Genomic DNA, 24,698 nt, shown 5'->3' with positions numbered 1-24,698 from the left:
TCTGAAGGCGGCACCCCACCAGCAGCAGTACAGAAGTAAGGGTGGCAATACCATACCATGCCACCCTTACTTTTGCATTGCTGCCTTCAGAGCTGGGTTGCTGGAGAGTGGCGGCTGCTGCCCTAGCGCCCAGCTCGGCAGGCGACAGCGCAGAAGTAAAGTTGGCAATATCATACCATGCCATCCTTACTTCTGCGCTGCTGCTGGCAGTGGCTCTGCCTTCAGAGCTGGGCTCCCGGCCAGCAGCCACCGCTCTCCAGCTGCCCAGCTCCGAAGGCAGCACCACTGCCAGCAGCAGCACAGAAGTAAGGACAGCAGTACCACAACAACCCCCTACAATAACCTTGCGACCCTCCCACAACTCCTTTTTGGGTCAAGATCCTTTCAATTACAACACTGTGAAATTTCAGATTTAAATAGCTGAAATAAAGAAATTTATTATTTTTTAAATCCTACGACCGTGAAATTGAACAAAATAGACTGTGAATTTGGTAGGGCCCTAATCATAAGGTATATCAAAACACTGGTATAATTATAACTTAAATAATAAAACAAAACAAACACTGAAACCATGAAGCTATTTGTTGGGACTTAATCTGGAATGGTCTTTGCTGCTATGTGTTACATACAGGATTTTGAAATGCATCCAGCATTGCTAATGTTAATTAATGAACTACAGATACAACACAGCATGACTCTTGGTTTTCCACACATTTCTTATACCTTTTTTTAAGCACACGGCAGAGTTGGAAGAGAATCAAATGGTTTTTTAAGGTCTTTATTTTGGTTATCAGACGTAAGAGGAAAAGAACAGGTAAAAGGCAAAACCATCCCCACAGCAAAAACAAACCACCTTGATTAATTAATACACCAATCCTTCCAAAAACTTTTGGCCGACTTTTTTTTCATAGTAGCAGGCACACACAGAAGCAGACAGTAAACAGACAGTTTACAAAGTCTAAAAAGGCTTATACAGTACAACATAATTAAAAAAAATAAGTATCTTAACATTTTTAACCTGAGTATTGAAATATGTTCTTTAGAAAAGTAGTTAAAATAAAATATATGGAGATATACCTATCTCACAGAGCTGGAAAGGACCCTGAAAGGTCATTGAGTCCAGCCCCCTGCCTTCATTAGCAGGACCAAGTACTGATTTTGCCCCAGATCCCTAGGTGGCCCCCTCAAGGATTAAATTCACAACCCTGGGTTTAGCAGGCCAATGCTCAAACCACTGAGCTATCCCTCCCCCCACCCCCCTTCTTCATAAACCAGATTTTCTGGAATTTTATTACAGAATTAGAGTTTAAATTTAGGGATGCCTAGGACGTGCCCTGCAAGGCTTACTTGTGCCTTAGCACTATCACAAGTTATTTTTTAATTCTGAGTGCTCTTGATATGTACAATTCATATCTGTAGTTTCATCTATCCCTTGCACATAATTTTCTTTTAAATTCCTGGATGGCCAGGAATGTGATTTTTTAAGTGGTCTTACTGATTTTTGATATATTTTTGTGTTGAGAATTGAGAAAGTGTTGTCCTGAGAGCCAAGATTTTGGCAACATGAATATTCAAGCTCAGTTGACTCTTGAGATTCTGAAGCTGTATCCTGATGGTTCTTCAGAGTAATGTTTTCTCCTGAAAGATTGTTTTCGTTACTCTGCTTTGATGCATCTTCTTTTTCCTCCATTGCACGAGCCAGCATATAACTAACCTTTCTTTGATGAGCCAAAGCCTCTTCTTTATCATTCAGCTGTATTAAAAAGAAAAAAAGAAAACTAGTTTATAAACTATTCCTTAGAACATCATCATATGCGAGTCAACAATATTTGTTTGCTCAGTGGGAACAAAGCCAACTTTGATCAATATGCCTTTTCGAGATTTTTTTTAAGATACTAACCAAATCTATTAGCATCCTAAGGATTTCATGAGGATTATCCAATTCTTCCATTTTCCTGCAGTCAGCATCAGAAATAAGCATGCCCGTCAACTTTTGTCCCAGATTTTTCTTGTTCCCTTGCAACATCACAAGTCCTGAGAAAAGGAATACACTTCATTTGAAATACACAATAAGGACATGAAAACTAGTATTCTTTAAGCAAAAAAAGGTTGACTTTGGGATAAAATACACATTTACAAAGTAAGATATGGAAGTTTATAAAGTGGTAATCCAAATTATAGATGATTTTCATTGGACACAATATGGCAAATGGTTTTGCATGCAATGCTGTGCTGGCCCACGCCAATGATAAAATAGTCTTTTTATTGCAAACATGGGTCAACAAAATGGAAACTTCTGGAACTGCATGAGAAATACACTTTGGCTCTTCTATAAAGACTGTGAAGTCCTTTGAGATCTACTGATGAAAAACTCAATATAAGAGGGTAGGTATTATTATAACAATCCCTACTTGTTTTGTTTTTTTTTTTATAAAAGGGACACTATATGCTAGGTTAAAAAAGGTTTTGTGAAAGAAATGTAAAAAGTTATAAGTCTTAAACTGCTAAATATATATTTAAATTTCAATGAAGATTAAAATAAACAAAGGATAAACTATCCTGAGTTAAGTCTAGAAATATATGCTAATATCCCACTCTAAAAAGAGTGTGGAAGTTTTAAGTTCTCTTTATGTTTGCTGAAGATGCCTCAGGACATATAATTAGCGAACAAAGACACCAGAATAATCAGTAGTTTCATGAAAACTTCTAAAATATATCCCATGTCAGAATATTACATTCAGGGGCCTCTTTAGCAAACAAAGAAAAAAACCTAGCAGATTTCACAAACCATAGCAGCAGTGGGTCAGTGGATAACACATGGGACTGGAAGTGGGTTCTGTTCCCAGCTCTGCCGTGGATTTGTGAACAAAGCACTTAATATTTTCTGTACCTTGGTTTTCCTATGTGTACAATAAGGATAATGATATTTACTCCTCTCCTTTACAGATCTCTTTGAGATCTGCGGATGGCCAGTGCCAAGTATTATTGATAAGAATGTTTTCTAAAAATAGTTAAAACTTGTTTATATATTATGTAATATTTCTCAAATTGCCTAGAGAGTGGGGGATATTCAACACACATTTCTGTGCTTAATTCAAAGTTGTAATTTCCTTACCTTGTGAATTTATCATACATCATAATTAAGGCTAAGATTCTGTCACGAATATTTTTAGTAAAAGTCACGGACAGGTCACGGGCAATAAAGAAAAATTCATGGAAGCCTGTGACCTATCTACTTTTACTAAAAATATGCATGACAAAATGGGGAGCTGCAGGCTCCCCACATCATCCAGGGGGGCCTGGGTTGGAGATACGGGGTCTGCCCACCACCCCTGGCGGCTCCAAGCTCGGGGCACTCCAGCTGCCCATGGAGGCTCAGTGCTTTGTGCCCTCCGCGGAGGCTCACTGCTCTGTGCTGCCCACGGAGGCTCAGTGCTTCGTGCCGCCTGTGGAGGCGCCGAGCCCCATGCCACCGCTGGCGGCTCTGTGCTCCCGGGCGCCTGCAGCGGCTCCGTGCTCCAGGCGCCTGTGGCAGCCGGGACTTCCAGAGAGCCCTGCTGCCCGCAGCAGCCAGGAGTTTGGGGTCTCCCCATTGCCTCAGAGCTCTGGGCACCCCTGCCTCCGCCCTGGCTGGGAGCTGCCTGCGGGGCAACCCTGCCTCCCTCTGCGGCCGGGAGCTTGGGCCCCCGCAGTTCCCAGCTGCCAGGGGTGGCAGGGGACCCTACAGTTCTGAGGCGCTGGGGGCTCAAGTCACAGAGGTCTCTGGAAGTCATGGAATCCATGACTTCCATGACCTCCGTGACAAAATCATAGCCCTAATCATAATACTACTATAAAACAAATGAGTACTATCAACAAATTTTTCTTTTATAAAAAAAAAAAAAAAAGCAACTAAAACTGTAAGTTAAATCTTGCCCAGAATTAAAATTTGTAACAATAAGCTTGTATAAATCCTATTAACAATATAAATCTTTTCACAAAAAGTCATTACAATTCTAAATAAAAGTTGTTGGTTGTTTTTTCTTAAAAAGAAAAGAGTACTCACCTTGTGCAGTAACTGCGGTTCTTCAAGATGTGTGTCCTTATGGGTGCTCCACTTCAGTTACTTCAGGTGCCTCTCAAGCCATTGGTCAGAGATTTTCCATTAGCAGTGTCCATTCGACTCACACATACCCTCTATACAACCACAGGCCACACATCAACAATATATATGGCTGCACAGGCAAATTTTCCTCAGTTCCTTCCAGGGGTGCAAATAACTTAAAGGACTTACCGGTACGCCGGAGTCCTGAGCAGGGGTGTGGCCTCAACCAGAATAGGCGTGGCCTCAACCGGAAGAGGCGGGGCCTTTCAAGATTTAAAGGTTCTGGGGCTCCGGCTCTGGCTGGGAGCCCCAGGGCCTTTAAATCACCCCAGAGCTACCAGCTGCAGAGGTGGCTGGGAGCCCCGGGCTCAGGGGCGAATTAAAGGGCCCGGGGCTCCAGCCGCCGCAGAGCTCCGGGCCCTTTAAATCACCGCAGGAGCCCTGCCGCCACTACCCTGGGGCGGCAGGACTCGGGCGGGGATTTAAAGGGCCCACGGCTCCCTGCAGTTGCAGGAGCACCGGACCCTTTAAATTCCCGCCCGAGCCCAGCTGCAGGAGCCCTGGGGCTCCGGCAGTGTTTTAAAGGGCCAGAGGCTCCGGCCGCTGCGGGGAGCCCCGGGCCCTTTAAAGCGCCGCCGGAGCTCCGGCAGTGGGGCTCGTGCGGTGCTTTAAAGGGCCCGGGGCTCCCCGCAGCAGCTGGAGCCCTGGGCCCTTTAAATCGCCGCCGAAGAAGCCAGTCCAGTCCGGCGCAACTGTACCGGACCCTACCGGCTTACTTTCACCTCTGGTTCCTTCTCTATCTGACAGTGCAACAAAGAGCAGTCTGAAGCAGGGGGGAAGGAAGGTGGATAGTAGAGCATCCATAGAGAGACACATCTCAAAAAAACAGAGTTACTCCACAAGGTGACAGGTTTCAGAGCGGTAGCCGTGTTAGTCTGTATCAGCAAAAACAATGAGGAGTCCTTGTGGCACCTTAGAGACTAACAAATTTATTTGGGCATAAGCTTTCGTGGGCTAGGAGTAACTTCTTCTTCAAGTAGTGTCCCTATGGATGCTCCACTTCCAGTGACTCCCAAGGGGTATCCCCACAGGGGATGGGGAGCTTTGGAATCAAGTCCAAGACTGAAGACAGTAGAGCAGAACCAAGTGTTGCATCAGAACTGATGGCAAGAACCAAGGCATAATGTTTAGAAAAAGTATGCACTAAGGTAGAGCTGCTAGATGGGCCTGTTTCAAACACTGGAAGGTTTTTGACTAAAGCTGTGGAAGTTGCCTGCAATCTTGCAAAGTCTGTTATTATCCTTTGGCGAGGTATAGCATCATAGCAAGCAATAATATACTCAGAGATCCACCTTGAAAGTCTCTGTGAAGATTTCATGTATTCCTTGAATCTTTTTGCAATGGAGACAGTCTAGGTGCTTTTCAAAATTGCTTGTTCTTATCCAGATAAAAGGTCAATGCTCATCTCAGATCCAATGTATGAAAGAAAGTCTCATGCTGAGTGGTTTAGGAAAAAATACCAGTAGATGAATAGACTGGGTAAGATGGAAATCCGTCAGCACCTTAGGTAAGAATTTTGGATGTGGTCCTAAGGAGACCTTGTCCTTGAAAAATACCATAAATGGGGGATTTGCCATCAAGGCCCCATTCTCCCCAACCCTGTGGGCTGACATGATAGTGACTAGAAAGACCATCATCATAGATAAATGAAACAAGGTGCTGGTCACCATAGGTTCAAACAGAGATCTCAAAGTATCTAAATACCAGTTTGAGATCCCAAATTGGAGTAGGATCCTTAACCTGGGGGCGGGGTCAAGGTTCTCCAAACCCTTAATAAATCTAGAGGACACAGGGTGATCAGGTATAGAAAATCCCTCTAGTGGGGAATGAAATGCTCATATTTCAGCCAGATAAATCTTAATGGAGGTAATTGATAACCCTGATCTCTTCCAGTCCAGCAGGTAATTCAAGATGGCTGAGAGGGGAGAAGATTCAGGCACAAGGCGGTGACAGCGATACCATTGATGGAACCTTTTCCATTTCTGAAGGTAAGTTGAGTCCCATCTACTGTTTAGTAATGCCTGCTGTACTCCTGTCAAGCAGGTGGATTCTAAGCCTGTGGACATCTATGAGCCGTGCTTGGAGATGAAGGATCTCTAGGTTGGGGTGAAACACACAATCTGCTTCCTGGGAGAAGAGATGACAGATGGTCAGAAGCTTAAATGTCAGTTGGACACACCGATGAAGCAGATAAGGATACCATCTTGGCATCAGCCAGGTCGGTACTATACGGAAAACCCTGGTCTTGTCCTGTCTGATCTTCTTCATCACTCTTAAAATTAGTGGTGTTGGAGGGAATGTGTAGAACAAGCCCTTTGTCCAGGGAAGGAGAAAGGCGTCTCCCAAAGAATGGTGACCTAGGTCTCCTCTTGAGCAGGATAAGGGGCATTTCCAGTTGCTGGATGTGACAAATATGCCCACCTTTGGAAGTCCCCACCTCTAGAAAAATCACATGAAGAATTTGAGAGTCCAACTCCCATTCGTAGTCCTGGGATAAACCCCTTCTGGGCATATCTGTGACATTCTGGACTCCAGGGAATTAAATGGCTGAGATCTGAATCTGATGGGCAATTCACCAGTTCCATAACTTCATAGTTTTGGCAAACAAGCAGGGAGATCTTGCTCCTCCCAGTTTGTTGAACATGCAAGCCATACCATCTGTCATGATCTTGATTGATTTGCCCCGATAAGAGGTAGGAACTGAAGGCAGGCATTTCTGACTCCCCTGAGTTCCAGGTTGATATGGAGACTGGTTTCCTGAGATGACTATCTGCCCTGAGTTATGAGGGTATTGAGGTATGCTCCTTACCCTAACAGTAATGCATCTGTTGTCACAGATATTGTTGGAACTGGGTGGATGAAAGGGATGCCCACGCAGACACTGAGTTGATTTTTCCACCAATTTAGGGCATTCTTCACCCAGAAGTGAACTGTGACCTGTTTGTCCAAGCTGTCTCTGGTTGAGGAACAGATAGATCCTTTTGAACCAGCCCTGAAAGCAGTGATAGTCTTGCATGCCTGGTCATGAAAGTGTAAGCTGCCATATGACCCATGAGCTGCAAACAGTTCCTTACTGTAGTGGATAAATGGCTACTATCACTAGAACCTTTGAGAACACCCTTGGGGCTAAAACAAGGCCAAAGGGAAGGACTCAATATTGAAAATAATCCAGGTCCATGGTGAAATATAGGTATTTGCTGTGTGCAGGATCTACTGCCATATGGAAATAGGTGTCCTGTAGCTTGAGGGATAAAAACCAATCTCCTAGCTCTACATAAGGGATTGTAATTGCCAGAGTCACCATTCTGAAGTTTTAAGACTTTAAAATTTGTTCAGTCATCTCTGATCCCACTGTGAGGGGATGGGACCTGTTCTATCACTTCTAAACGAAGGAGAGAGTGTACTTCTTGACCCAGTATAGTCTCATGAGAGGTGTCCCTGAAGAGGGATAGGGAAGAAAGTGGGAGGGACATAAAGTGGATGATGTATCTGATGTTATAATGTCCATGACCAACTTCTCTGTTGTAATAAGCCGCCTGTTGGAAATGGGAAAGGCAGTCTTAAAAAGCGGAATGGTGGGTGAAAGTTTGCAGCTTGCTAACTAGAGCCGAAGGAGGAGTTGAACCCTCAACCAACCCATCAAAACTGTTGTTTCGACAAGGACTGAGTGTTCGCTGAAGGCGGGTGAGAAGCTCTTTTCCTCTGGAATTTTCATCTCTTTCTAAGTATCAGGGGGTTGCCATGTTAGTCTGTATCCACAAAAACGAGGAGTCTGGTGGCACCTTAAAGACTAACAGATTTATTTGGGCATAAGCTTTCGTGGGTAAAAAACCCACTTCTTCAGATGCATCTCTTTCTACCAGATTTGGTGGTTCAGTGAAATCCAGAGAACTGGGCCAAGCACAATCTCTACGCAGTTTGAGAACTGCTATATCACCTCTTGTTTGTAGAGGTGCACATACCTAGAGACCTCATTGTGGTCCTGGAGTCTTTCAGCCTGTGCAGGGACTCATCCGTAGTCCCTGAGAAGAGCTTATGACCATCACAGAGGAGGGTCCTCAAAAGTATTCTGAACCTCTCTCGGGAACCCCAATAGCTGAGACCCACAACGCCCTGTACACGACAATCGTTGTGGAGATGGATCTAGCCACAGTGTCCATGGCATCTAAGGACACTTGAAGAGAGGTTCTGGATAATAACTGATCCTCCATAGTGATGGCCTAGAAGTGCTCTCTATACTCCTTTGGAAGATATTTAATAAAGGTTGTAAACTTATTGTAATTCATAAAGTCATATGGTGGCCATGATTGCCTGCTAGTTTGTGATCCAAAACTGGAGGGTCGTGGATGAGTACGCCTTTCAGCCAAAAAGGTCAAACCTCTTCTGATCCTTATCTTAAGGGGGAGTCCTGGCATAATGCTGTTTACCACCTTGTTTATGGCATCCACCCTCAGGGAATTAGGTGGGGAGGAAGGAAAACAAAAATTCTGAGTCCCTACAGGAAACATAATATTTCTTCTCTGACCATTTATTAGTTGGTAGGATGGTGGCAGGAGTTCGTCACACAGTCTTTGCTGGATCCAGGGGTACTTCATTAATAGGTAGCACAACTGGGGTGGGTGTTGTCAACTGCAGAATGTCCAGGAGATTGTGCTGTGAGTCTTTAACTTCCTCAAGCGGTATCTGGAGGGTGTCAGCCATCTTCTTCACAAGGTCTTGGAACTGGCGAAAACTGTCTGACATCGGTGGTAGCAGAGGTATAACTGCCTCGTCCGGGGATGAAGACGAAATAGGAGTTTAAGGGGTGGACTCTTTGTCCAACCCAGTCTCCTATTCTTCAAAGGTCTCCTCGTGTCAGGGGTTTGGTGGAAGAGACTGTGAAACCCTAGTCTCCTGGTGCAATGGAGCCAGAAGTCTGGCAAATTGCTCCCAATATGCTGCCCAAAGATCTCAGTATAGCCACTAGGGAGGCCTCTACAGGAGAGGGTGTGGTACCCAGGACTGATACCACCATCCCTGATATGGATAAGAATCCTTGTCAAAGTATGGGGTCCTGTAATGATGCGCGGGGAACTCTGCACTGATAAGTAGGAGACCAATTGAACGTCTCCTTCATCCTCCTCAATGTCCTTTAATGGGGAAGAGGGACCCAGTAGAAAAGGGTGGGGAATCCTGCAAGGTAGCAATGGTAATCTGGGGACTGGGGTCTCAGTACTGAGACTCAGTTGGCATCCATGAGCAGTGAGGCTCCAGCTTGTCTAACACTGACAAGTCCCTGGAGTAGCAGAATTCCTGGGGTAGCAAGTGGGTTGGTACTGATGCAGAAGTTGAGGTGGAGGGTACCGTTGATCTGGAACATATAGATGCTGGGGCCAAAGGTGTCTGATGCTTTGATTTTGCTGGTACTGATGGACCAGAATGCAAAGACACCACTGCTAAGTCTGATGTAGATGGTGCTGTTCTACAGGAGTGTATGTCCTGGGCCACTCTGTTCTTCCCAGATGGTACCAAGGAGCTGTGCTTCTCCAAAGTGCTCCAGGATCTCCCAGCCCCACCAGTACCAGAGGAAGAGTCCTTCACCTCCATGGTACTGAGTCAAGAAGGCGAAGCCTCTGACACTGCAGACTTAGAAGGAGATGGGGGCCTTTTGGGAGCTGGCTCTTGTAGTGGGAGCCCAAGGTCCTCTTCTTCGGTACCTTCTCTGAGTCCTCCACACTCTTCCCCCACCCCTCTTAAGGGAGACCTTACCCGAGGTCGATGGGGCACTGGAGACAGATGTATACGAGACAGACTCCTGATCTGACTCAGAAGTGGGTTGAAAGGAACGCTCCATCATCCGAAGCTTCAATTTGGTTTACCGATTCTTCCATGCTCTAGATTTTAGAGCCAGGCAAAAGCTACACTTTTGGGAGACATGGGACTCTCCCAAGCAACATCAGCACTTAGATTGGCCATCACTGACCAGACAGCTTCCTGACAAGAGAAGTAACATTTGAAACCTGGGAAGCCAGGCATGTCCAGCTAGGCCAAATAAGTTCCCCAGGGGGAAAGAAGGGGGGGGGGGGGAGAAAAAATTCCAAACCTCTCACTACTATCTACAAGTAATTCTAACTAGACACACTAAACTAACAATAGAACAGCAAAACATGGTGATGCATGCACAAGGTGGACACGCTAGAGCTCCATCTCAGTCCCAGGTTGTAAAGAAGGAACCCAGGGCAGTTTGCCTGCTATATAACCTTGGTGTGTGGCATGAGATTGTATAGAGGGCATGCGTGAGCTGAACGGACACTGCCTATGGAAACTCTCTAATCAAGGGCTCAAGAGGCACATGCACACCTGAAGTAACTAACGTGGAGCATCCATAGGGACACAACTCAAAGAAGAACAAACATTCCCTCTGCAATATTTACAACTGAAATGTGATACACTGTGCTACTATAGGATAACTAAAGAGATCAGTCTATTTTCACAGTCCAAGTTGAGTGCAAAAGTTAAACAAATATCATAAATGGTGTAAAAGTATGTTTGATTTTGAAGATCCCTGCAGTTTTAATATCCAATATGTTATTAGTGCCATAGTTAACGATTTTTTTCAGGGATTTTATTCAGACCATATCCTCTGAGTGCAGGATAAAAAAAATTAGATTAAAAAATCTAGACTGATAGATCCAATATACTGTTAAAGTTATTGTTAGTGATTACAAGCAAGTTCTATTTATGTACAGAATTCCTAAAATAGAAGTTGTGAAACCTCCAGCAGAAAATCCCTAACTAGATGACACAGTATTGTGATGTATTTACAATTTTCACATAACTTCTTTTTTCTTGATTCTAAGGATTCTTAGGTCAGCAATTGGATCACAGCTGTAAATGAAACAGAGTGTTGTAACTCTTCAATAAACCTATCCTCTTTCCTACTGATACTTATTAATTTTACTTAAATTCCAACAACAACATAATTATGAAACATCACAGTTACCATCCTCTTTCAGGCGTTTCCAGTTTATAAGTTTTGTTTCTTTTTTACAGATCTTATTCACTTGTGTGAGCCTCAAAGCCTGGTCTTTCCTCTGCATTAACTGCTGCTCAAATGCAATTCTGAAGGCATCTGCCATTATATACGCTTCTTCTTTACTCTTCTTCAGAGCTTCACACTATTTTAAATTAAGGAAAAAATAGAATGCATCACACAAACTAGGAAGCCAAAGCAGTTAAAAAAAATTTAGACTGTGTCTATTAACACAGATAGCAGGATTTCTTATACTATCATATGGAAAGAGCACTGCCAACACAGACACACACATACCAGGCCTTTATGGGTGAATGGAGATAGAGTAGGAGCTAGCTAGATACTTTTAGGGAAGTGGTGACATCAGTACTTCTTCAAAACAATCTTTTTTTCTTTTTAGAAGGAAAACAAACTAAACACTAGCTTGCTAAAAGAATAATTTTGAAGTGGGGATTGAAATCCTTACCCCTGAATGTGTGTGTATATATCTACATACACACACACACACACACACACATCCTCTGCACTAATTGGCTCTCCTGCAGTACTGTTTGCCCCTCCAGGACAGCTTGAAGAGGAGTAGGAGTCTCGCATGCCAGTTGAGCTCAGCACTGCTGTCACAACCAGGCTGTGAACATGTGCAAGAGAGTTCTATGTTATTAGAAGCTGAGGTACTAGTGTCAAGGAGAACAACCCATGTACAACAGAGCCATGATAGCATCATTTCCAAATCTGTGCTGCTCTTTGAAAAGGGAACTGTTGCCCTACAGCTGCAGGACACTGAGGAAGGATACCATACTTATAAAAGTAATAAAATAAAATAAAACAAAAATGCACTACACAAATTATGGCTTTAACTAAATCTATTCTTTAAGCAAGGTAGACAGGAAACACTTTTTCAGACTAAAACATGCTATAAATGACTAGAAGAAAGTCACAGTTGTGTGTCTTTAAAAAAGAAAATGATTGTAGGACTTGCTTCTTTTAACAGACAAGCTATTTTTCCCCACATGTTCTTGTTCAGGGTGCATTCCTGATGGACATTTTTAGTTCACTTTAATTTTTCTTAGCCATTTTCCTGTTCAATCCAAATGAATCTTGAAATTGATGACAACTTCTGTGGAAGACTGTTACATATGCACAATGGACCTTTCAAAATAATACTTAATCTTACACTATCGAGATTTCCAATGGGCTTCCAACAAACTAAAACTAGAACTCACAAATATCATTTTCCATCTTTGAGGGATTGAACTTAGGTTATTCAATTTTAATTGTGTTTCTGTGCTGCTGCATTTATTATTTGTATTGCAGTAGCCCTAAAAGGTCTAAATCAGGATCATGACTCCATTGTGCTAGGAGCTGTACAAACACAAGGGAAGACATGGTCCTTAACCCAAGGGACTTAAATATACTTTGAGAAGATGCAACAAGTAAATATGACAAACAACAGGAGGAAAAAGGAAGGACGGATATAGCTAACAATAAGTTTACATGGTTTATATAGGCTAGCTCTGTGCAAAACTTCTGAACAATTTCAATGTACCACATGTGGGTTTTCTCTCTCTGTCATTGTATTATATTTTCTCTCTCTCTCTCATACCACACATATACATTAATAAAAGCGTGGCCACAACTGGATATCTGCAAAAGGCAGCACTCTTAAATTAGGGGTGTGTGTGTGTGTTTACATACCTACTCACTTATGCCAGCTAACTCTAAGCAAAAATCAGTTTAGGTTTTAAATTTGTAACATCCATTCAAACAAATTCATCATACCTCTTAATAATTAAGACTAGTATATGATTACCATGCTCAGGATCACCTATCTTTAGCTTTAAAACAAGACCCTCATGCAGCAAATCTTTTTTAAACCGTCAAATTCCAAGAACATCCTCGTAAAGGAGCAGCACTGGAAGCTCAGGACTGCTCCCAGGTCAATGAAATATAATTCCACAATATATACTCTATTGGGCCATAAAGTATCCATTCACTGTATGTTGTGAGGTACTTAAAAGGATTACATGGGATTCAGCAACTGAACATAAGATTAATAAAATCAACGCAAATCTAGTCTCATTTTACAAATCCTTTTCTCAATCCTGCAAGCTTTTTATATCATAAAAACATTAATTTATGTTAACAGATTACATTAGGGCTCCAATACAGCAAGGAGCAGTTGTTACTATTTTCAAGTCCTCTCTGAATCCTAGGAATGATGATAATGTGCTATACAGGTATGGTGCATTTACACCAGAAAAATGAAAAAAGTTATGACGCTGTGTATATGTTTCCTGTTCTTGGCCGTTTTTTCCCTTTACTGATCAGTAAAAGTTTAAAACTATCAATTTGCTTAAAAACACCCACAACTTTTAAAGTACTCTAATTACAATTTGGAGAAAATTTGGGCTCTGGGTTAAAGGCTGCTGCATCTTGCACATAATCAACTGTGGCAAAGATTATAAGAAAAATAAGGGAGCAGTCCATCTCTGTTAAACAACAGGAGGAGAGATTTATAATGCCAGCAACTTGCATTTAAGAAAAAAATATGCTTGGACTACAGAAGATTATATGAGTTGCAGAAGTGATATTCCTGATCTCTAGGGCACCGTCTTCCTCTATGGAAAATTGCCACACTTAATACCTGAAGTTAGTGCTGAAAAACTGATTTGGAGGCAAAAAGATTTCTCTGTCTCTTGTGAAGTTCCTCTCTCTTTCTGGGAACTGCTAAATCCTCCCTACCAGTTGTGACTTAAACCTAGTAATTATGGCTAGTAGAGAAGTTTCCTGGTATAGATATACTGGCAAGCCTTCCTAGTATAGATGCAGTACTTTTGCTGGTATAGGTTATACTGGTTTCTTTAAGAAAATATGCTACACTGGCAAAAGTGCTTTATTGCCATTATCGCCATCTACAATAGGGCTTTTGCCAGTATAGAAATTTTTTAAAACAAAAAATTACTACACAAGCAAAAGTTTCTAGTGTGTTATTACTACTACTTATTTGTATTACCATAGCATTTGCTAAAGCTTGCAGAGACTTTTGAAAAGCACTATTTTGTTTTTGAAATGTACTAGACCCAAATAGCAAGTATATTCTAAACTTTTTCATGAAAAAGACATCTATGTTGCTCCACATCCAAGTTAGGCTACATTACCTCTTGTCTGAGTTGAAGGAGCTGCTTTCGAGTTGCAGCTGACATTTTAGCACAGGAACAGGGCTCTCCTCCAGAAGCATTACAGGTGCAGGCTCCAAGAACCGCCAGCTTCAAATCCAAGAGCATTACACACCAGTTACTCAAACACCTCTATGTGCACACACTAAGTAATTTAAAGAATCTAGATTTTTACCAATAAAAATATCTTGAAATCGTAGTGGATTGGGGTTAGGGAAACCCACATTATCTACACACACATGCCATTTATTTTTAATTAAAATAAACAAGCGATAAAAACTATTCAAACTTTACAACAGGGATCGGCAACCTTTGACACGTAGCCCACCAGGGTAAGCACCCTGACGGGCCGGGATGGTTTGTTTACCTGCCACGTCTGCAGGTTCGGCCGATCGCAGCTCCCACTGGCGCGGTTCGCCGCTCCAGGCCAATGGGGGCTGTGGGAAGCGGCACGGGCCGAGGGATGTGCTGGCTGCAGCTGCCAGGGTCCTTCTGCCACCGCCGGTGGTGGCTGGGGCACTCTGGGGGCCCCCCACTGCCCACAGGACTGGGAGCTGGGTGGGGGGAATCCCCCACTGCGGCCTGCGGCAGCTGGGGAGCTGCAGGGTCCCCCCCACACTGTGGCTAGAGAGCTCCAGGTCCCCAGCCAGCAGCACTGGTGGCCGGGCAGCTTGGGTGACCCTGCCAGTGGTGGCGGCTGGTCAGTTGCAGGGGTCCTTCTGCCGCACATCGCAGCAGGGCTGCTGCGGGAGGGTCCCCTGCTGCCAGCAGTGGCTGAGTTGCTGTGGTGCCCCAATGTCACGGAGGTCTCTGGAAATCACAGATTCCGTTAACCTGTCCATGACATTTACTAAAAATATCCATGACAAAATTGTAGTCTTATGCATAATGCATTAAACTTTTTCTTTTTTAAATTAAAAATGTCAAGCTATTCCCTGAATAAATGTGTAGACAAGGTATTACTGAGTTCAGCCTATGAATAAGTAGCCGTCAGATATTTAACAAATGTGGACATACCCACACATATTGTATATTATGAGATTATTAAAAGGTTTAGGTGCAGATTTTCAAAAATGCTTATGTGATTTAGGGGCATAAATCCCAATGACTTTCAATGGCAGTTGTGCTCCTAAATCCCTTAGAAGCTTTTGAAAATGTTCTCCCTAGTTGTAATTGAATACAAAAGTAATAAAGAGACCATTACAGTGTAATCTTGCTAGACTGAATATTTCCAGGAATGTGGATTCAACCTGTCATGTCATACTATTTGTCCTTGTCAATAGGGTTCTGCCCCAGAAAGTTAAGGAAGCCTTGGATATATTCCAGACTGCTCTCTGGAAATCTCAGACCTTGGATCATATAAATTGGAGTCTTAATCATTCATCATCATTTTTGCCACATTTGCAGCATGACAGACAGGATAGTGGAGTATCTTCTACTGACCAGAAGCATGGCTTCTACCATACAGCATAAGGACAGTCAGAAGAGTTGTCAGTATATTTATGCTGCTCCCTGAAGACCTCAAAAGCGGTCTCCTCTCATAAGAGAAAAGTACAGAATTTGAGGAGATAGTGTTAACATTAGTAGGATATCCTGATGCTTCTTCGGTCCGCTCTTCCTTTCCACAACAGTAGCAAAGCAGATAATTGCCCAACAGGCTCAGAGACCATTTATTGCAAGCACTCAGTTAATAACAGGAGGCATATTTCTCATTTGCTATAAAAGTCATACTGTATTTTGATGCATTATCAAAATGAATTTTTGGAAGGAAATGTTTTGTGGAACTTCATTAACTGCTCAAACAAAATGTATTTAAAAAAAACAAAACAAAACAAAAACAACAACAAAAACTTCCAACCAACCATACTTACTGAAATAAAGAAAAACAAAATTCTCACTTACTTCAAGACCTGTAATTTCTGTAAAGCCACTTTTATTAATGGACATATTTTCCTGAATAATCTTCTGTTGTTTTACATCAAGCATTGCAAGAAACTCCAAGCGCTGTTGATTCAAAACTATGAAATTCAACATTGAAAATAATTAGTTTTTCATGCTTCTAATCTCCTCAATATCTGACTTTGCTTACCAAGAAATTACAGCAGAGTGATAGCTCTCCTACAGTTAAGGTTAAAAACAACTTTCTGTTCAAACCTTGACTCTGCTGAGTGCTCTAAAATCTACACTATTAGCTATATTGCTTTGTAATGTGTTGTGCTGGGTATGGGATTCCATTCATGATCCAAATTTGGGGCCATTTGACCAAAGCGTACCAAGATATAGCCCCCGAAAAAAACCAGCTTCTCTTAAAGTTGAGAGTTTCTGGCAACTTTTTTTCTCCTTACAGATAGAAATCAAAACATGGCTCAGATCATTGCATCAGGGTCTCCAACATTCAATGGTTACCCCAACAAAGTGCCTGGTACCCACCAGCCCTTTGGGCGAAATCAAATTAATACATTATTTGAAAATGATTTTGCTTCTCCAGTTAGGCTCTTTGAAAGCCTTATGTGCTTATTCTCATTTCCAATGGATTATACCAAGAATGCACGGACTGTTAGTGCACATAAACTTGATAACTCAAGGAGTTCAGTAGTAGTTCTTTGAATCTGACTCATCCAGCCAGTGTCTGTTCCCACTGTGGGTCAAAATGCTGGATGGCATATTGCTAAAATCTGCCTCTGTTAGTGTGTTTACTTTGGGATAATGCATTTTTGAATAAAAAAAAAAAGTAGACGGGAATGTTTGCTGAGAGGTGAAAGGGGTTTGCTGCCATATGGAGGAGAGGGGGATAAGTGGGGAAGGGAGGTAAGAGGGGTTGGGAGCTCAGGTAAGGGTCACTGGAGAAGAGCAAGGGCATCTGTCAGCCCTACATTCTCCCCTTCTGTGTGTGTGCCAGGATCTGGGAGGCCTAAGCCCCTCTTCCTACCCTCCATGTGAGCTGAGATATGGGTTGGAGAGCCTGCAGGTAACAAATTAAAACATCTAGAAGAAATTACTATAAGGAGGGGGAGCTGGAAAAGTTGGTGGGGCAGAGGGTGGAGGAGAGAGGCACACTAATCTTCTCACACACTTGAAGTTACTATAATAGAACTGTCAAGGTTTTGGATCATAGATCAGAAGATTTTTCTCACTGGGTCTGTTAGCAACTACACATTACAAACGTTTCAAAGTACAACCACTATCCCCATCCTGCTATAACAAAATGTACAGGAGGGGGGAGGAGCAATGAGGAATCACATAGCAACTGTGTGGCCCAGTGGCAAGACCATTGGACAAGGACTATTCCTAGTCCTGCCACTGGCCTGCTGGATGACCTCGGGCCAGTCACTTCACCTCTCTGTAACTCAGTTTCCCATACGCAAAATGTGGATGATGTAAATTTCTTTGAAGCCTACTGATGAAAAACACTATATAAAATCTAAGCCTTTTGATTACCTACCCAGAGTAGTGTATCAACTGCAAACCTAGGTGAGAACTACAACTGTCTAAATGACCATTAACTACCTGTTTTAAAAAAGACCTAGTAAATTAAATGACAAAACTTCATTAACACAGAGTTAAGGTTGCCTTCCGATAGCTTGCACACTTCCTGAACCTCAAGTTCAGCAAAACTCAAAGTTCTGAAAACCAGGAAATATAGAACAGGCACTATCTGCACTTCTCCTATGCTCAAACACTGAGCCTACTCCCCTGAAAAAAATACCACACTTGTAAAACTAAAACAACCACCTCCTATTCTTTTACAACCTCTTGACATTTGCACACAGGATACAACCCAACCTTTCACCTACCCATCATTAAATCCACAGACTGCTTTTATATCCCATCTCACTACTGGCAATACCCATGGCAAGAAAATCCCAGTATCCTCCTACTGACACAACCAACACAATTCTGTATTGAAATGATGCAGACTGGAACTTCAAAGTATATATGCACCTTTTTCCTTTGATAACACACATGGGGGGGGGGGGAGACCCAGACCCACATCTCCTCATATCACAATCACAGTTCTATGATGCTCCTCAAACTAATCCCCAGATCTCCTCACATCACAATTACAGCTCTTCCAAGCTGCTCCAACTTATTCCATTCTCAGTACAGCTACACCTAACATACTGAATGCAGCTGGAGTGCATCACATAATTCTCAGGGGTTACTGGCAGCTCCAGAGGGACAGAGTTAAGGTTGCATGGGTGTTTATCTTAACTCTATTTCCTGGTTTGAGTTTTGCTGAACTTGACATTCTGGAAGGACACAAGGTATCACCACGCAACCTTAATTCTGTGTTAAAGTTTTTTCCAATTATTTGAGAGATTAGTTTAACGGTTTAAGCATCAGGTTTGGAATACCTAGACTCCCTAGAACCAGAGGCTCAAATTCCTTCCTCCTTCTAAGGAAGGGAGTCTAATGTTCTCATAGTGTGGACCATATTTTAATAGAGATGATAACTCATATCCCCTCTCCTCCCATTCAACACCATGTGACCACCTCTCTTTCCATTTACAACTACAATTGCCTACTTCAAAAAGTAATACTAGAAAAATATTCATGTATTTTTAGTTGTCTTTTAAAGCAATTTTGTAGCTACAAATAAGGGGAGGTGCTTGCATCATATGATCCAACCAGCTCTCTATGGACCACAGTTGAAGAACCTCTGTTCTAAGGTAAATAAGTTGAGTATCCTATACTATATGCTATGGGAACCTATAAGTTCAGATATTGAAAACTAAAGGTTCCATTGTCCTATATGGTCCTTACTATCTCATAGTAATTTTCATAACAGCAGGAGTTTGCCCTGGCTTTCTTAGCCAAATGTTCCATTTCTCCACAGGGAGCAGGATAGTAGTTTCCCTCCACACCTGAAGTGGCCGTATTTTAGTGTTGTTATAATTTGTGAAATACTTCAGATTCTTTGGGATAAAAAGCATATTTAATAAAAAAATATAATATTTTATTATATCAGTATTCTCACATTCTATACTTAGATACCAGATTTATTCTCCTCAAGTGAAACTGTTGAACCTCATTTTATTAACATCTTATTTCTCCAGTTTTTTATGTATTTCTGTTCTAGCTTCCATAGCAATTGCTTCCAGTATCCGCTTAATATAAATCTACACGTTTTATTTCACACTCCATTTCAACAATTCTATTATTATGCTGTTGCCTGTTTTTTTGCTGAATAATACACCTCTCACTTTTTTCCCCAATAAGGTCTTCTAATAAAGCAGCTGAAACAATCTGATTTGGATCACTATCAAACACCTCGCTGCTGAAGACAAGATAAACTGTCCATTTTATTTTTCTTGTCTACAAAATGTGTTGTACAAAGAAAAAAATCAAGTTAGTTTCACTTTTTTAAACAAACTCACTTTGCTTAGTTATGTTTTGCTACTGATCATGATGGAAAAGACACAATGATTCTTTTTTTAAAAGTTACCTCATTGTAAGCTCATTCAGAGTGCCCTACTTCATTATTTTAATGCAAAGAGTGGCAACTAAAACAAACTACCAGTGTGGAAGAAAAGATTTTAACAGTCAAATCATACATCTAACATGAATTTTGAGTCTACACTCAACCTATCATTCCCTCCTGTCTTCCCCATTCCAGAGAAAATACCCCAGATCTGCAAGGCCAGTAGGACTGAGAAGAAAAAGTCAAAGACAACAAAGATGGGTCTCTATTACTGAAGATGAATATCCTATGACTCAGCACAAATATGTCAGTGACGCTCCAACAGGTTGCTAGAGAGCAGTGCTCAAGTAATGGCAAAGAGTCACATTTTTAAAGGAGATAGTGAGTCTCTCTCTCTCGCACACAGACACATCCCACTCCCTATTATATTATGTAAAATATCAGTACATCCTGAAGTCACAGTTATGAAGGTAAGTTGAAATGAATCAAAAATTTTGTAAGCCACATCTGGCTTAAGATGGTATCTCCAGACATCAGCTGCTAACAGGGCCACCCAGAGGATTCAGGGGGCCTGGGGTCTTCGGCGGCAGGGGGCCCCCGCCGCCGAATTGCTGCCGAAGACCCGGCACTTTGGCAGCGGGTCCCGGGGCGGAAGGACCCCCCATCGCGGGTCTTCAGGGCACTTCGGCAGCGGGTCCCGGAGCGGAAGGATCCCCCGCCGCCAAACTGCTGCCAAAGACCCGGAGCGGAAGAAGCTCCGGGGGCCCGGGCCCCACTAGAGTTTTCCGGGGCCCCCGGAGCGAGTGAAGGACCCCGCTCCAGGGGCCCCAAAAAACTCTTATGGGGACCCCTGCGGGGCCCGGGACCTGGGGCAAATTGCCCCACTTGCCCCCCCTGGGCGGTCCCGGCTGCTAAAGATGATTTCCAGATCCAAAGTTAAACAAAGCAAGATCAGATGAACATATAGGCACCATTGAATAACAATGTGTTGGCTCTTAAAGTAAAATAAACCTCTTTTGTGATGCTCCAGGAGCAATCTTTACCATCATGGCTGGCATACAGCCCCTTTCCTGGGACCCTGAGCTTTCATCATCCTGATCCTGAGGGATGTCCTGACCAGACCAGGCCGAAGAGAAGGACCTGAATAACATCACCACCCCTATGAGCTCAAGCTGAATCCCAACCACCATCTGGGATGAAATGAGATCAGACTTACAATAGCTGTAGCCCACTTCAAGCAACTTCTTCTCTTTTCCCCAAAAGGACAGTTATTACCATATTTAATACCATCTAAGAGTTTGTCAAACAAGGAGATTTTCCTTCTAAAAGGATGTTTAATAATGTGTTTGCCATGGTAGTAAGCAGGCTGCGATTTCTGTATAACAAACCCCGAACCTTGTTTAACATAGTCTTTGTCCAACATTAAACAATGTTAACACCTTTGGCCCATATATTCCAACTAAATTAATACAACAAACCCCTTATGCTTAACAATCTCTTCCAACTTATATTTAGACTCTCGTTACATTCCCAAGACCCGAAGAACTCTGTGAAGCTGTCCATTCCATTAACAGAAGTTGGTCCAATAAAATATATTACCTCATCTATCTTGTCTCTCTCATTAAAAACAGTACTTTTAAAAAGGGAAAAGTATTGAGCAATGCAGTGTTTGCTTACTTGCATTTTCAGATTTAAGAGTTCTAACTTCATCTGTTCTGAGTTTCAATGTTTCCTTAAGGGCTGCATTTTCACAATATATCCTGCAGAAGTTGGAAACAAACACAGACTGTTTTAGCTTTGACATAGTTATTTAAAAACTGACTCAAGTTAAAAATCACTTGTGTCTTAAAATGTTTTCCTTAACTTTTTTATATGTAGCAATTGGAATTACTGAAAGATTAGAGAAAAATCCCCCTGCTATATTTTTTTCAATTTGCTTACTCTGTGCCTCTGACAAGACTGTGGGCTGGTCTTCACTACCGGAGAGATCCACGCTGCTGCAACTTGATGCATCAGGGATCGATTTAGTGGGTCTAGTGAAGACCCGCTAAATCGATGGCAAAGCACACTCCAGTTGACCCTGGTACTCCAGCTCTCCGAGAAGAGTAAGGGAAGTCGACTGGAGAGCATCTCCCGTCGACGCAGCACAGTGAAGACACGGATAAGACGACCTAAGCTACATCGACTCCAGCTACGTTATTCACTTAGGTCGACTAAGCCCCGTAGTGAAGACATTCCCTGTGTGTGTAATCAGTTTCCTCTTTTGTTTGTGAAGATTTCCCACAGCAACAGAAAGAGAAAAAAATATGTACAAGAAATGGAAGATACTGCATCATAAAATTCCAAAAACTGGCAGAGGGTTGGTGCAAATACCAAATATAGAACCTGAAACTACTTTTTAACTCTTTAAAAAAAAGCAACAGCTAGATATTAAGCTGATAATGTGCCTTCAACAGTCAATGATTCTTCGTGGGAGATTCTGCTAATAATATTTAGTGTACTGCCCATTATATAACAAACACTAAAAGAAACATTAAAAAAAATGCAAAAGTGCACATTCAAAGCCTTTGCAAATAAGAAACTTTTTGAAAATTTCAAAAAAGTAAAATGGAACGTAAAATACCTGAAAAACACCTGAACTTGAGAGAAAATGGAAGATACTATATTGTCACTGGGAACAGTCATTAAAAATATGTACAAAATACATACTGTATATACTCGTTCATAAGCCGAATTTTTTTAGTAAAAAAGGGAAGCATCAGAGAAGGGGGTCGGCTTATGAACAGGTATAGAGAGGGGGAGAGGTGGGACACAACTCCCCACCCACCCCCCAACAGAGGGGGCAAGCAGAGGTAGCAGAGCCAGAAGGGAAGAGGCAGGGCCAGAGTCTCTCCTCTTCTGGCCACACTGCTCTCCCCCCAGCCTCCAAAGCAGCTGCAGCTCCGGGGCTGGCAGGCTGTGGCCGCGCCGCCCGCCCCGCCGGAGCAGGCTGCAGTCACACCGCCCGGCCTGCCGGAGCAGCTCTGGCCAGGCCAGAGACATCCTCCCCCAGCCCGCCCCAGGTAAGGTGGGAAGGGATGGGATGGGGAGGTGTGGGTGTCCCGGGCTAGGGGTGGGGCAGGGAGGAGTTATACAGGGAGGGGTCATGTGGGGAGGTCCCGGGTTAGGGATGGGGACGTGTGGGGGGTGGTCACAGGGATTACTCCCCTGACCCCCACCTACTCCCCCCCCTCATCCAAAATTTCCCCACCAATTGCTGTCCTGGCCCATCAGGGTAAGCTGCTGGCGGGTCAGGACATTTTATTTACTTACGTTTACCTCTGTGCCTGAGGACGCTCGAGGTAAACAGTCTCGGCCCGCCAGCGGCTTATCCTGATGGGCCGTGGGCCGGGAGCCAACCCCTGAATTATAGGGTCAGTTTATGAATGGGTCATAAAAATTTGTCATTTTTACTTATCCATCTTGGGGGGGGGTCGGCTTATAAACAAACCAGCTTATGATCGAGTATATATGGTAATTATAGTACTTTGAAATATTTGTTAGACAATCCATAATGTCCATTAAAGGTCAAAATACAGTGATTTTATTGGGCACATTTGTCTGTTACGATATGGCTTTGTCCTTAGCATACAGTGCAAACTTCCTATTTCCTTAAGTATGGTTCTAAAACACATTTGTTCTTTTAATTCTTGAGTACATCAAAATGTAATGCACTTCACCTTGCATTTAAATATTTCCTGTTCCTGGAAGAGAAAGGGACAAGCCTTGTTTCCATACTTTTTGTTCTGATATTGTATTAATAGGCCTTTTCCCGGCACATCTCCGGAGTTTTTATTAAAATACATGTAATTACATCTCATGGGGTTTTTTTTTTTATTTTGTTTTTTAAACAGTTAACTGGTGGACTGAAATCTCTTCCTTTAAATATACATCTAAGGGTACGTCCAGACTACCCGCTGTATCGGCGGGTAGCGATCGATTTATCGGGGATCGATATATCGCGTCTCGTTAAGACGCGATATATCGATCCCCAAACGTGCTCACCGTCGACTCCGGAACTCCACCGGAGCGAGCGGCGGTAGCCGAGTCGACGGGGGAACCGCGGCCGTCGATCCCGCGCCGTGAGGACCCAAGGTAAATCGATCTAAGATACTTCGACTTCAGCTACGCTATTCACGTAGCTGAAGTTGCGTATCTTAGATCGATCCCCCCTCCCCCCCCAGTGTAGACCAGCCCTTAAAGGCAAAAGACCCACACTTCTCATCTTGTTGTCTCAGGGATCAGAAAACCTTTTGAAAAATTGACTGAGCTCTTGAATCATTGCAGCTTTCTAAAACTGTTTCTCAACTTCGGTTTCTAATCGAACTTTATTCTGGCCTACTCAGCAACTCTTGCTAGGCAGCACACAAGTTCCTCTTATATGCAATTCTAAGCATTAACAGAGTACCGATATACCGTTTTTTTTCCTGGCCCTCTTTTTGTTTGATTCCACAACATGTGAGATCAGCTGAGGTGCTCACATTCATGCACTCGTGATTTAAATGGAAAGGGTCTGATAGCAAGCCCTTATATGAGAAGCCCTTAATTCTGGAACTTCCTTCATCATTAGCTGGACAAAGGCAGAGTATGACCTTCAGGACATGCCAAAAAGGTCTATCTGTTATACCCAAGCTTTTAAGAAGAGAGGATGAATTAGGAGGGTGTAGGTGTTTTTAAAGAGTATTTGTTGATAATCCTGATAGGTTAGATGAGTAGAGAACAGCTGATAATTTGCAGAACATAACAAACAAATACATAATAATCAACTAATGTACATGTACTTATTCCTTGGTTCTAGATGTGTTTTTAAAAAATATAAAATAATCTTCACTGAAATAATTGAAATTCTGCTGTTTGGACTTCAGAGAAGTTACTCATGTCTTTAAATAATCAAAAAAAAAAAGT

General features: G+C 42.6%; 1 protein-coding gene across 2 annotated transcripts in view; it reads right to left on the bottom strand.

Moving 5' to 3' along the window:
* Positions 1-1,286: 1,286 nt before the first annotated feature.
* CCDC125 (coiled-coil domain containing 125) overlaps positions 1,287-24,698 on the bottom strand; it is a 39,098-nt gene continuing 15,686 nt past the window's right edge. For both annotated transcript variants that reach the window (XM_024215059.1, XM_029910948.1), the window contains exons 7-12: positions 21,432-21,514; positions 16,235-16,350; positions 14,315-14,422; positions 11,127-11,301; positions 1,901-2,034; positions 1,287-1,753 (exon numbers count right to left, since the gene is read on the bottom strand). In XM_024215059.1, the coding sequence (XP_024070827.1) occupies positions 1,364-1,753; positions 1,901-2,034; positions 11,127-11,301; positions 14,315-14,422; positions 16,235-16,350; positions 21,432-21,514 (1,006 nt within the window). In that variant the 3' untranslated portion in view covers positions 1,287-1,363. The remainder of the gene's footprint in view (positions 1,754-1,900; positions 2,035-11,126; positions 11,302-14,314; positions 14,423-16,234; positions 16,351-21,431; positions 21,515-24,698) is intronic.

The sequence above is a fragment of the Terrapene carolina genome, unplaced genomic scaffold (genome assembly GCF_002925995.2).
Source record: "Terrapene carolina triunguis isolate 2854851 unplaced genomic scaffold, T_m_triunguis-2.0 Scaffold69, whole genome shotgun sequence".
NCBI classification, from domain to species: domain Eukaryota; kingdom Metazoa; phylum Chordata; order Testudines; family Emydidae; genus Terrapene; species Terrapene triunguis.
The sequence above is the reverse complement of the archived record's forward strand: the minus strand, read 5'-3'. Positions and strand labels throughout refer to the sequence as shown.